Here is a 14664-nt window from a genome sequence, read left to right as displayed (position 1 = left end):
ACTCAGAGAAAAAAAGAGAACTTTATCATAATAAACAACAGGAAATGGGATTCTGCATATATCTACGAAATGATATGCGGCTCAAATATTAAAATGAGATTTATTATACATCAGAACATAAGGCACATGATTATCGACACAAACAGTAGTTTAAAGGGTAGGGTATTCTGAACTATTATGCAAATAAGAGTTGGCTCGAGAACAATGGCTACTCTCTGTGATGCAGTAGCTTGACGATAATGACTGGAGGTCCTTATCAATCAAATATCACTCTCCCGACTACATTGCAGTATCGCGATTAGTAGTGAGAACTCACGTGGGATCACATGGAGAAACAAGCAAAGCGAGCGCGCGTACTGCTGAGGACTTCAGTATAAAATTGATGGGTCCTACAAGGCTGGAGCCGCAAAATACTTTACCAATCCTGAAATTTGTAGCAGGTCGTCGGTAGGCAGCTTTCTGATGATGTAGGAGCCGACTTCTGGCGTGCAGCAACTCTGTTTCAACCCCTGGCCTCCAAGGCTGTCCGAGAATTCTAAGTTCTGCCGAAAAAAGAGTGACTATGCCGCAAAACCGTCCAGAAATCTTCACTACCCGCACAACGCAAGAGCGAAGCCAATATTGCTTAACTCCCTACTCTCCTACAAAACCGCGAATCAGTCTTCAGTGCTGATTCCAAAATTCCCCCACACTGTCTCAGAATACCATTTGCGCCAATAGCGACCATTCCCGCCAGTTCCGAGCAGGCATTATGACGTCAAGTAGCCTCAGTTTGAGTTGACCAGTCATGCCTCTGCTATTCAGCTGAGGGCACTGAACTTGCCGTTTGACCGGCTACGAAAACAACCTGCCTAGACCACCGGCCATCCGGCACCAGATAGTCGCACCCAGCAGGGAACGGTCCACAAGTATCCTCAGAATCAAGAGGACAATGCCGTCAGTCAGTGCCAGCAGTCTTCGTTCTGGACGCGCCGGAACGGTAAACACATAAACTGTGGCGACACTCAGACGTCTCGCAGTTCGTTTCGCCCTGCATACAATAGGCGAAACTCCACCGAAGTCAGTCGTTCCGCCAGGCGCTTAATCCAATTGTACGAACCCTTCAGAATTCGGGGAAGTGCAGCCCCCAACTGGAAATGCAGTGTGCCGCGTCCTCCGATGCTCGCCTCGCACAGGCCACACAGGGAAGTAACCCAACATGCATAGGAATCAAGTGAAAAGTATTTTTGAGCTCTCAGTACAAATACTCGCATTACAATAACCTTATTAGGTCTGTTACCCCCGTGCAATGACATAAAACATTAATAAAATCGATGAAAATGAGAGGCGACATGCAAAAGAAGGCATGGAACCTCTCAACCTCGCAAGCTGTTGTGCTGTTGATCTTTAAACGTAATCATTTCATGTACTCTATATGCAGTGTTGCAACAATAAATCTTGATTGAACTGGAAACCTCTAAAAGGGTGTTCTAACTCTTTTTCGGCAGCGTACTACTGTAAAATTTCAAGGATTATGTACTTCTACTGACGATTGCTCTCGCAACAATGAAGATCAGATTGCATCTCCTAGACAAATAGCCGTGTTGGTGCTGGTTCTTCTGAGCATGCTTAGCTTGATAAGAAAGCGACCAGAACGTGCGTAACTGGTTCCCCTTGAGGTACTGGTGTGGTCACGTAAGAGACAGCTGCCGCTCCCTCCGCGCACCAGCTGAGGCGCTCACCTGCTTGCAGACCTCTGCAAGGCCTCGCGACACAAAAACAACGCGACCGGCCAGTCGAGGCCGGGCGTATCCCGGCCAGCCTGTTGTCTGCGCCGGCTGGCAGTGCCGAGCGCACGTTTGCACACCGTTAAATGAGCCGCGAAGAAAGATAGGGGAGGAAAACTCGCTCATCAGATGTCGGACAGATAAGAGATACAGTGACTCATCCTTTTCTCAAGGAGCTCCAGAATTTCTTTGAGCATGGACAGTGATTCTCTTTGCCTCAATGGTTACAATAAGAAACAAATCCATCCTCCAAAAAACAGTAACTCGTCAAAAAACGGTCCCTTATTTCTGCTTTCGATACAGAATTATTCTAACATCCCTTACAAACCAGATCCATCTTTGCTACTATTGTATCACAGTTTTGTGTATCTTCTGCTTTCACACTACTTTCGGATATGTTAAATCAATCAGTTTTTAATTTTCTGTGCCTTTCTATGAGCCCAGTATTGTTTCATTCGTTCTGATATTTGCTTTCCTTTCTTCTTCAGAGATTTGGATTCTTCGTTTGGTTTTCATTTTGACTTGGAACCTCTCTTTATTGTCTTTCGTTATTTTTTTTTACTGTTTTATCTGTGAGCATATTTTCAGTAATTTGGAGTTCCCCGAGTCCTTCTTCGTTTTATTGAACGAAGTTGGTCGGTTTTTTTGTTGCGGAAGTTGGTTGGTTTGATTTGGAGGAGGAGACCAAACAGCAAGGTCATCGGTCCCAGGAACTAGAATGGCAGAAAGAAAGGGAGAAACAACATAAACAGCACAGACCAGTCAACGTGCAAACAAAGAGGGAAAAGGGACGTCAGGGCAGCAGGTAGAGGAAAGAACAGTAGGGTGGGGGGGGGGGGGGGGGATGGAAATGGGGAGAGCAGGGGTGCCTCAGAAACACTATGAGTGGTGTGGCACCAGCACCACCACCAACCCCTCCCTACACCCACAACATACCATTATCAAAATATAACGGAGACAATAACAGGGGAAGAAGACACAAGAAAAGGAGAAACAAACAGCGCAACAGACCAGACAAAAATATAGAGAAAATATGCGGGGAACCTGGCTGGTGTGGAGGCAAGCTCAAGGCCTCCGTAACCAACGCCTACTCTAACTGAGAGACTAATTCCAGAGGAAGATTCAAGGGCTTATACCTGAGAGTACAAACCACTTTCACAAAGAAAACTGAGAACAGATGTAACCATGCTAGGGTCGACTGCTAACACCCAAGACAAGGAAGGTGGGAGGACATATTTAGTGCAAAGGGCCAAAAGCGTGGGCAGTCCAGCAAAATGTATGTCACCTTGAGTGGAGCCCCACAACTCCAAAGAGGAGAGGGGGGAGGGTGAAAGTGGTTCAATGTGAAGGAAAAAATCATGAGTCAAGCTAGTATGACCATTAAGAACACAGCAGAGGATGGTAGGTAGATTCCCGCTTGGAGAGGCAGAGGTAAGAACGCTACATGGTGGGAATCTCCTCAATGACACGAAGTTTATTAGACAAGATAGTAGCCTCCAAAGGGTCTTCCCATGATTAAACAAAGAGGGATTTGAAGTAAAGCTGTAAATCCGACGTCAGAAGGGTCATGAAGAACAGGAGGTAGGTGGTTGTCCCCCTCTCCTCAACCAGATGATCTGCAAGTTCGTTGTCTGGGATACCTACATGAACAGGAACTCAAAGGAAATTAACCAAACAAACAGCATCACCAAGATCAGCGAGAAGGTTGTGGATGACAGAGACCAAGGGGTGGCGGGAAAAAAAACCAAGTGACAACCTGAAGGCAACTCACTGAGTCCATACATAAGAAAACTCAGGCGAGGAGGGACTGTTTGATAAAACAGAGGCCTCATTATATGATCATCGATTCAACAGTAAACACCTGACATGTGGCAGGTAGCAGACGGTGTTCCATGCCAAGAGTATACAGGGTGTTACAAAAAGGTACGGCCAAACTTTCAGGAAACATTCCTCACACACAAATAAAGAAAAGATGTTATGTGGACATGTGTCCGGAAACGCTTAATTTCCATGTTAGAGCTCATTTTAGTTTCTTCCACCTACGCTCAATGGAGCACGTTATCATGATTTCATAAGGGATACTCTACCTGTGCTGCTGGAACATGTGCCTTTACAAGTACGACACAACATGTGGTTCATGCAGGATGGAGCTCCTGCACATTTCAGTCGAAGTGTTCGTACGCTTCTCAACAACAGATTCGGTGACCGATGGATTGGTAGAGGCGGACCAACTCCATGGCCTTCACGCTCTCCTGACCTCGACCCTCTTGACTTTCATTTATGGGGGCATTTGAAAGCTCTTGTCTACGCAACCCCGGTACCAAATGTAGAGACTCTTCGTGCTCGTATTGTGGACGGCTGTGATACAATACACCATTCTCAAATGGTTCAAATGGCTCTGAGCACTATGGGACTCAACTGCTGAGGTCATTAGTCCCCTAGAACTTAGAACTAGTTAAACCTAACTAACCTAAGAACATCACACACATCCATGCCCGAGGCAGGATTCGAACCTGCGACCGTAGCGGTCTCGCGGTTCCAGACTGCAGCGCCAGAACCGCGCGGCCACTTCGGCCGGCTACACCATTCTCCAGGGCTGCATCAGCGCATCAGGGATTCCACGCGACGGAGGGTGGATGCGTATATCCTCGCTAACGGAGGACATTTTGAACATTTCCTGTAACAAAGTGTTTGAAGTCACGCTGGTACGCTCTGTTGCTGTGTGTTTCCATTCCATGATTAATGTGATTTGAAGAGAAGTAATAAAATGAGCTCTAACATGGAAAGTAAGCGTTTCCGGACACATGTCCACATAACATATTTTCTTTCTTTGTGTGTGAGGAATGTTTCCTGAAAGTTTGGCCGTACCTTTTTATAACACCCTGTACATGAAGGCATATCCCACATGATCAGCATATTTAGAGCCATTTGTGTAAAAAGCAGTGGCATCCCAGAAATTCCCTAAGAGCATTTGGAACAAACATTTGGAACACCACTGGAGTGATGGAGGCTTTCGCTTCCCAGAAAAGATCCATTTTAATCTGTGGCTGAGGCACTAATGAAAGGGGTGATCAGGAGAGAATATGGGAAAGAAGACATGAAGGGGAGAGAAGTGAGACCTAGGAAACCAGCAGCTGGGACTGCTGAATCGAAAATCGAGCTGAATCGACTGCTGGGACTGCTGAATCGAGGGATCCCAGAATCAGCTGTAAGACTATCAGGTTAGTGTGAAAGGCAATGTGGAAGGGGCAGCTGAACCATAAACTTGACAGCCGTAGTCCAGATGGGACAGAACCAATAGCTTGTAAAGGAAGAGAAGAGTCGAATGACCTGCACCCCAAAGGGTGTGGGCAAGTAACGAATGACTCTGAGTTTAGGAAAACAGCCAACCTTCATATGAAGGGTATGGGGCAACCAAGTAAGCATATTGTAAAAAGAAGATCCAAAAAACGGAGCTGGAGAACCACAGTCAGGCATTTGGCATCGAGGTAGAGCTCTGGATCAGGGTGGGCTGTAGTTCGGCCATAGAAATGCACCACCCTCGACTTAAGGAGAGTGAATTGAAAACCGTGCAAGAGTGCCCATGTGGAAGTGCGCCAGATGGCACACTGGAGCTATAATTCTGCACAGGTCACTGAGTGGGAGCAAGTCCGTTAATGGCGATTAGAAAAAGAGGAACACTTAATAATGAGGGTGATGGAACGCCACTCTCCTGGGTCGGCAGAGAGCTGACAACAGTGCCAAACCACACTCTGGACGACCAGTGGGACAGGAAATGGTAAATAAAAATCGGGAGGGGCCCCAAAGCCATTACAGTTGCACCGCATGATCACGGAGCAAGTATCCAAATGAGTGGCGAATACTGGGTCACCATCCATCACCAACGACGATGGGTGATATCCATGAATAAGATGTCGGATTTGGGTTGTGAGGGGGAGATGGCACCTCTGGGGGCACCAGGTTGGGGCCTTTTACTAGGTCTTACGCTTCTTCTTCTCTTTCAGAGGTTGAGGAGGGCATGGCACAGAGGGAGAGCAGGCTTCTGCAAGATCCAAAACCAAAAGAGAGTGGACGACCTTGGGCCACACAGACAGTGCGTCCCATGACCAAGTTGTGGTAGCAGACCTCCAGTCTGAGAGATGCCAGGAGCAGGCGCCGAAGAAGAGGTACATTTCTTCAGCTGGGGAAGGGGAGCGACACCCAGATGGGAGGGCGTGGGAACCACAGGGGATGGGGAGAGGAGAGGGTGATGTGACTGAGGTAAGGAAGAAGCAGGAAAGGGAAAGATGTGACAGAGGCAAAAATAGAAGAGATCGACACTGGATGGAGTCGGCCATACTTTTAACGATCCTCAGTACAAGACAGATGATCCAGAGACTTTTGTATCTCCTTTCCTTTCTTACAAGCTGGGCAATCTGGCGAGAGTGTAGGGTGGCGCTCATGACAATTGAGACACACAGGTGGCGGAACACAGGGCCCTCGTGTCCACAGTCACCACACAGAGGGTCCACCATATAGTGGGAAGACATGTGCTCAAAATACAAGCACCAAAAGCACCCCAAGGCTGGTAGGACATGTGGCTTTATGTCACATCAGTAACACAGCACCTTCATCTTCTCTGAGCGAGCCAAAATAAAGGAGCCAGTATTGGTGCTGATGCCTTTATGATCCTTCTACACCCGTCGAACAAAATGAACGCCGGATCACTCCAGATTAGCATGGAGTTCCTCATCAGCTTGGAGGACGAGGTCCCTATGAAAAATCACTCCCTGCACCATATTCAGAGAGTGGTGAGGAGTAGTAGACACCGAGACATCGCCAAGATGATCACAGGTACAAAGAGCTGCAGACTGGGTGGCAGAAAACGCTTTGATCAACAGGGGGCTCTGCTGCATCTTACTGAGAAACTACACTTCGCCAAACTTTTCCTCGATAGTCTCAACGCAAAACGAAGGCTTTGTGGCAGTGAACGTGTCCGTGTCCATCCTAGTACAGACGAAGTACCGGGGAAAGCGTTTCATCCCAAGACGGAGCCTGGCCCTCCTCCCAGGGTATAGCCAGGGAAGGGAAGGCTGCAGGGCCATACAAAGCAGCATTCAGTGTTCTGATAATATTCAAAGAAATGGCCATTTTAGAACAGCTTGATATGCTTCATGCGCCAAGCATTCACCCTGATACCACCCTTTCTGATCTGGGGGTCTCCCCATGGGCACCACCCAACCACCCAGCACGCCAGCTGTTGCTGGGTGTTCTGATGCTTCAGAATGACAAGCAACCACTCCTTGACGTTTACAGGGAGGCAACGGCTCAGGTATCAGTAGTGTGATCCCCGTGTTGTCAGGAGCTGAGACAGATGGGCCGGCAGGAGTGGCCGAGCGGTTCTAGGCGCTTCAGTCTGGAACCGCGCCACCGCTACGGTCGCAGGTTCGAATCCTGCCTCGGGCATGGATGTGTGTGATGTCCTTAGGTCAGTTAGGTTTAAGTAGTTCTAAGTTCTAGGGGTCTGATGACCTCAGAAGTTGAGTCCCATAGTGCTCAGAGCCATTTGAGCCATCAGACAGATGGGTACACAACAGCGCCACCACGTGGACTGGCTACACATGCTGGTGGTCAGTGGTCAGTGCTAGGGAAGGAAGGAGGGAGAGGATTCCATGCTGCAGACGCTAAGGAGGGAGTTCTTTCCTAAATTGCTCACACTAAAGACAGAAAATTTAGAAGTGAGGCTCAAACGTAAGGGGAGACCAGACACGCCAGAAAGGATGAAAGAGAACAGGCAAGAGGAACAAAACTACAAGGAACACAGGGAACCAGATGATCAACCAGGCGGACATACATAAGAACATCGAGGGAGGGGAAACAGGGGGCAGCGGGGGTGGAATGAGAAAGGGAGAGAGGGACACGGTGAAGTAAATGCAGTCTGGTGAATGAAGAACAGGATGCAACAGCTCAGGACCCCGGGGGCGCCATGCATGAACTCACGGAGGAGCCGCGAGCCCCCGGGGAACGGAGGGTGTTGCGGAAGTGGCCAAATTATTATTTTTGTTAATCTACTTAGGTTAATTCCGAGGATATGTGCATAAAAATCAATTCTTTTTCTCATTGTGTCAGTTTTTCGGTGGTTTGGTAAAGGGTTTCCTTTTTAAAGTGAATTACTTTATTACTGTAGAATCTGGGACCAAGAATTTTTCTTAATATCTTCCTTTCTTTGATCTTCAGCCGTTCAACTGGGCCGTGGTTTGGTGATGGACAATGTTTCGGCTGCATGCAGGGCTTCCAATTTGATTAATGTATTGTAATGTCTTATTATGGCATGCTATCAGAGGGACTTTCTGTTATGTATGTTTTTGGTGAGTTGGGAGGTTTGTGTATCTTAATATGTATTTATTTATTTTTGTTTAAGGGGCTCCGGAACGCCCTATACTTGCAATGTTAAAATAACGCTTATAAATTACATCTTTCCTCACAAAGTATTTGAGGTAGGAAGTTGAACTTTTTACAGATTATTTATTGGAATATGGGCTACAACTTAACACAGGGATTTTACAAAATTTTAGTTCAGTTATTAAAGATGATTTTTTTTCAATTGTAATGAAAATTCACAACATTTTTTTGCAATTTTTTATTTATATATTCAAAAATATACAGTTTTTTTGGAAAAAGGCTGTGTTAAATTATGCAGAAGGTACTGTGTAACATTTACTGAAAGTTTGAAACAAATATGTTTGGAAGATCCTTAGAAAACATGTAATTAGTATGAGAAAATAAAAGTTTTGGGAATCGAGCGACAAAGATTGGATTAACTTTTTAGTGCATTCCAGGTCCATAGGATGGATTATCTTCATCCTCTGCAAACTCCTCCTCCAGCTTCCTCTTGTTCCTCCTCCTGTTTACTCTTGCTTGTATTTCTAGACTCTTTACAGCCCTGTCTGCAGCCCGAAGGCGTTCCTTGTCTAAAGCAGGCATCGCTCGTACCATGTTAGAACCTATCTTCATTCCCATATTTCTAAATACCTTGCACCTTACAATGTTGCCATCATTGAAAGTCGCAACAGCATCATACACACCAAAGTGAAGTGTTTCTATTCCAACAAATACAGTCTTGGGGATTCTCGACCATATAACACTATTTACACTTTCATTGGGGTTTTGAGTTTTTCCGTGAATACACTTTTTCAACAGTTCAGGTGCTGCTAAGTCTCTGAAAATAGGTTTTATCACCTCCATTATTGCATGAGGCAGACTATGCTTATGAGTGTACACTTCACCAGTTAGCAATCCTTTGTTATATTTACACCAACTGTCTTCTTCTTTGGGACACAAGCTATGTTGGGGATTTGCATCGGTTGAAGAAGTATGAAAAAAAAAAGAGCCCAAACAGCCTTCTTCATTTCGTCGACACTTTGTGTATTTTGCCTAATAGCCATTCCATAATAGTTCTGTATTTTGTCAATTACACTGTCAGTTAACCTTCCCTTCCCATCCAACACTTTACCATCACTGAGTTTTTGTTTTTTGTACGAAGCTTTCAGTCGCCGAAGTCTTGTTCCCATTCGCTTCTGTACGTGTCCAATACACTCAAGTTTCTGCACTACAACATCATCACCATGGGACTTCAGTCCTTGAACATGTTTGAAACTTTTAGAATCACCATCACCAAGGTAATTAACATATCGCACTTTATCACACGCCTCAGAACGCTGGAATATACTGGCAACACCAGCCACTTCCATTCCTCCACTACTGCCACTATAGTTAGCTTTGCAATTATTTTCATGTGTACCTTTATATTTTTGTGGACATCTACAATACTTTGATATTACTGCTACATCTAAAACTTTCCCTGTATACATACTGGTGGCAGATACTACACCATGAAGAGATGTGTGTCCCCGTTTATGCCAGATACCATCGAACGCTGCAGTCAAATCTCTGTTACCATTATTTTCCATTACTGCCTCTTCCACAGCGTTCTTCATAGATTCTATACAGACATCTTCTACTTTAGACCCTATTAATTTATTATAGGTCATAAACTTGGTTGGGGGATTTGGAAGATTCATGATGCCACAGAAAATTGCACCTGCAGTAGCACCCTTACCAACTGAAAGCAAGGAATAAACAAATCTAATGTTGTGTTCGTAGATTTTGCTACCATTTTCTTCAGTTGCAGTTACTGCAACACTGTTCCAAAAGGTGGTCATGTATGAACACTTATCACATTTCAGTTGTATTTCACTAGCAAGTCCTACGTGCTTTATTATGGAGAGTTCCAGACCAACTTCACTACAATGAATACATCTTACACAGTTTGAAAAAATTCCTTTGAGAACCGACATATCAAATATTTCATTCACATCCGATTCGCCCATAAAACATTCATAGTTTTCACTCATTGAACCAAGCTTCTTCTGTGAAGTATTTTCTTTCCCACTTTGACTGCTATGGGCAGGTGTACTTGAGAGGTTAGGTTCACTCACTTGGTTATCGTCTTTATTGTTTACAGTAATAACACATACCTTTGGCTTTCCAACATTTCTCCTTTTCTTAAAAGCCTTCAGAGGATTTCTAATAACTTTACTTTTACTCATTATTATACTTCAACAAAACAGAGACTCAAGAAACAGAATTAATTACGAATATTTTCGAGATAACGACAGAGTAAATAAACATGAAACAATCGACAATCACACCAGCGATATATATTGAACCATCACAGGTTAGCCACAACACATACTTTATCTCACATCACTAAAATGTACCTGATGAACACGGACGTTAATAATAACACCATTTGACAGCAGTTTAACAGCGCCACAGTGGGTTACGCCAATGTAGAACACATTTCAAAAAATATTTAAAAATAGTTGTAGTCTTCGGAATTGAATAAATTATATATCTATTAAAATGTAATAGTCTGCAGATTCAGAAAACGCAAAAAAGTAAAAATTGAACTTTTCATGATTTTGAGCCTTTCCGGAGCCCCTTAAGCATTTGTTTCACCCAACTTTATTAAGGCTTTAATCTCTTCTTGAATCTAATTACATATCCGGAGGTTCTTCAAATCGTACACTAATATAAAAGTGGAATCAGAGAAGTGAATTCCAGAAATAACCCACGATACACGTGCACAAATAGAAAATTCCCTAGCATGGCCGAAATCAAAATAGGGAAATGTATAACGTAGTCCTTGTGTGTACCCTTTCAGGTGTCTAACCTTAACTTGGTTGCGTCTGAGTCATATACAGCTCGGCGCTCTTCTGCTGTAGATCTTCTGTATCTTCTTGAAGATACAGAACCTTCGTAACACAGAGTTCTGCTCTAAAATCAGGTATTTTTTGTTTGGCGATGATGTGGTTCAGACGGATAGCGAAATTCTGCATGACCCACGAAAGTGTCGGAAGATAGATGCTGTCGATGACTTCCTGAGTGGCTGTTTTCAGCTCAGCAATGTACACCTTATCTTTAATATAGCCCCACAAAAAGGAGTCGCGTGTGTTCAGAGTCGGAAAACGTGGCTATCGAATCGAGGCCCATGCCAGTGGTCTCTGACTGCTCCAGAGCCAGAATGCAGTCCCCAAAGTGCTCCTTCAGGACATCAAACACTCTCTTGCTTCGATGGGGTCGAGCTCCATTTTACATGAACCACATCTTGTCGCAGTCAGGGTTACTTTGGAGTATGGGGATAACATTATGTTCCAAAACATTCACGTACCGTTCGGTAATCACCGTGCCTTCAAAGAAGATCGCACCGCTCATTCCGTGACTGGACATTGCACACCACACAGTCACCCACCGAGGGTGAAGAGACTTCTCGATCGCTAAATGCGGATTCTAAGTCCCTCAAATGCGTCAGTTTTGCTTATTGACGAACCCATCCAAATGAAAGTGGGCTTCGTCGGTAAATTAAATCATACGTGCGCATACTAATTCCCACCAAGCTCCGCGGCCAACTGTGCAGTTTGCACGTCATAACGCAAAGCGTTCAGGTGTTATGACGATTTAATTTTATATAGTTCAATAATTGTTACCCTGTAGCTAGGTTAGACCTTAGACAGGTCTTTGACATACAAAATCCGTCTCCAGAATGTGGCACTTAAAATAAACACTCTGCACACTATACTTCAGAAATTAACAGAAACCGCCTGGGCTGCCACTGCAACAGTCCTGATTATCAGCGTTAGTCCTTCATACTCAGTAACAAAATGCTGCTGTTCCAACTATCTTGACTGTGCTAACGTGGAAATTATAGACACACACTTCAGCCAAGCAATGCGCCTCATCACAGGGTATATTCGTCCCACAAACACGCGCTGGCTACCGGTACTAAATAATAATCCGTCTATAAGATCAGATTCATTGTTGAACGTCAGGATAAGAATAAAAAACAATCTAGAATTACCACCACATTCAGAAGTTTCATCATCAGAGCCCCATCGATTGAAGTCTACAGAACAATCGTGGAACACAGCAGTCAGCATGCACGACAATAACTTCAACAGGCGAGAAGCCTGGAACAGTCAATGGCAGGAGTAATACTACATTAAGCATCACATATTCATTGAAACCCCGTGGGAGCGACCGGCAGGTTTTCATCTAACTCGACGACACTGGTGCATACTCACTCAGATCAGAACAGACCGCGGATCGTTGCTGCACCACTGGGGGTGGAAGTCCTCCCCTGAATGTACGTCACATAACATCTCTTAATTTTCCCTCAGATCATTCGTAGGAACAATGCAAGACATTCACAATTCGTCTGCACAACCGTCTGACTGGATTCCCAACCTGGACGTAGAGCTATGAACACATAATTGTGTGTATCTATATAGAAATGTACAGTTAAGAGCCAATGAAACAGGAAACAGGGCCCCCGCGAACACGCGGAACTGCCGCAACACGGCGAGTTATGGACTCGACTAAATGTCTGAAGTAGTGCTGGAGGGAATTAATAGCACGAATCCTTCAGGGCTGGCCATAAATCCACAAGAGTACGAGGGGGTGGAGATCTCTTCTGAACAGCACGTTCTTAGGCACCAAAGATATACTCAATGTTCATCTCCGTGGAGTTGGTGGCCAGCGGAAGTGTTTAAACTCAGAAGAATGTTCCTGGAGCCACTCTGTAGCAGTTCTGGACGTGTGGAGTGTCCTTCTGGAATTGTCCAACTCCGTCGGAATGCACAATGGACATGAATGCATCCAGATGATCAGACAGGATGTTTACGCACGTGACATCTGTCAGAGTTATATCTAGACGTACCAGGGGTCCCATATCACTCCAACTGCACACGCTCCACACCATTACACAGCCCCCATCAGCTTGAACGGTCCCCTGCTGACATGCAGGGTCCATGGATTCATGTCTTTGTTTCCGTACCCGTACACGTTCATCCGCTTGGTACAATTTGAAACGGGACCAGGCAACATATTTCCAGTCGTCAATAGTCCGATGTCGGTGTTGATGGGCCCAGGTGAAACGTAAAGCTTTGTGTCTTGCAATCTTCAACGGTACACGAGTGGCTTTCGGCTCCGAAAGCCCATATCGATGATGTTTCGTTGAATGGTTCGCACGCTGACACTTTTTGTGTCCCAGCATTGAAATCTGCAGCAGTTTGCGGAAGGGTTGCACTTCTGTCACGTTGAACGATTCTCTTCAGTTTTCGTTGGTCCCGTTCTTGTACGACCTTTTACCGGCCGCACCGGGCTTTGTGGCCGAGCGGTTCTAGGCGCTTCAGTCTGGAACCGCGCGACCGCTTACGGTCACAGGTCCTAATCCTGCCACGGGCGTGGATGTGTGTGATGTTCTTAGGTTAGTTAGGTTTAAGTAGTTCTAAGTTCTAGGGGACTGATGACCTTAGATGTTAAGTCTCATAGTGCTCAGAGTCATTTGAACCATTACCGGCCGCAGCAATGTCGGATATTTGATGTTTTACCGGATTTCTGATATTCACGGTACACTCGTGAAATGGTTGTACGTGAAAGTCGCCCCTTCATCGCTACCTTTGAGATGCTGTGTCCCATCGCTCGTGTGCCGACTATAACACCACTTTCAAGCTCACATAAATGTTGATAACCTGCCACAGTAGCAGCAGTAACCGATCTAACAACTGCGCCAGATACTTGTTGTCATATATATACGTTCAGACCACAGCGCCATAATCTACCTGTTTACATATCTCTGTCTTTGAGTACGCATGCCTATATGCCTATGCCAGTTACTTTGGTGCTTCAGTGTAGAAATGTTTATATTTGTTGTAAATGGTTGTCTGTATTTCTCTTTCATCACACGATAAATAAATCGGTTGGGTTGTTTTGGGGAGGAAACCACACAGCGAGGTCATCGGTCTCATCGGATTAGGGAAGGACGGGAAAGAAAGTCGGCTGTGCCCTTTCAAAGGAACCATCTCGGCATTTGCGTGGAGCGATTTAGGAAAATCATGGAAAACCCAAGTCAGGATGGCCGGACGCTGGATTGACCCGTCGTCCTCCCGAATGCGAGTCCAGTGTGCTAGCCACTGAGCCACCTCGCTCGGTATGCTAAATAAATAAATAACGGGTATTTGCTTAAATAGTTGTAGTGTAGTAATTGTACGGTAACGTGTTCTGCAGCGGCATGCGCCTATCTGCCTGTTGCAGGTCGCTGGAGGGGATGAGCAACTTCGCGGGCGCGGAGTCTGCGACGGACGTGGCAGCGGGGGTGCTGAACTTCTCGCCGGACGGCCGGGGCCACGCGCTGGCCGCCGCCTGCCTGGCCGACCTCAGCCAGCACTTCCGCGGCGACCAGTGGGGCCACAACGGGCCCGGCGTCATCACGAGGGTGCTGAAGCGCGCCTGCAGCGCCAAGCAGGCAAGTGGCTGGCCGCCGGCGGGCTCGACTGTTGGCACCACTGTTGCTGACAGG

The 14664-nt window shown here is 45.7% G+C and overlaps 1 protein-coding gene across 1 annotated transcript in view; it reads left to right on the top strand.

Annotated features, from left to right (window-relative positions):
* Positions 1-14664, top strand: part of LOC126235324 (lactosylceramide 4-alpha-galactosyltransferase-like) — a 367311-nt gene that overhangs the window by 265238 nt on the left and 87409 nt on the right. Inside the window, exon 2 of the mRNA XM_049944046.1 lies at positions 14400-14610. Within this exon, the coding sequence (XP_049800003.1) occupies positions 14400-14610 (211 nt within the window). The remainder of the gene's footprint in view (positions 1-14399; positions 14611-14664) is intronic.

The sequence above is a fragment of the Schistocerca nitens genome, chromosome 2 (assembly GCF_023898315.1).
Source record: "Schistocerca nitens isolate TAMUIC-IGC-003100 chromosome 2, iqSchNite1.1, whole genome shotgun sequence".
In the NCBI taxonomy this organism is placed as follows: domain Eukaryota; kingdom Metazoa; phylum Arthropoda; class Insecta; order Orthoptera; family Acrididae; genus Schistocerca; species Schistocerca nitens.
The sequence above is the reverse complement of the archived record's forward strand: the minus strand, read 5'-3'. Positions and strand labels throughout refer to the sequence as shown.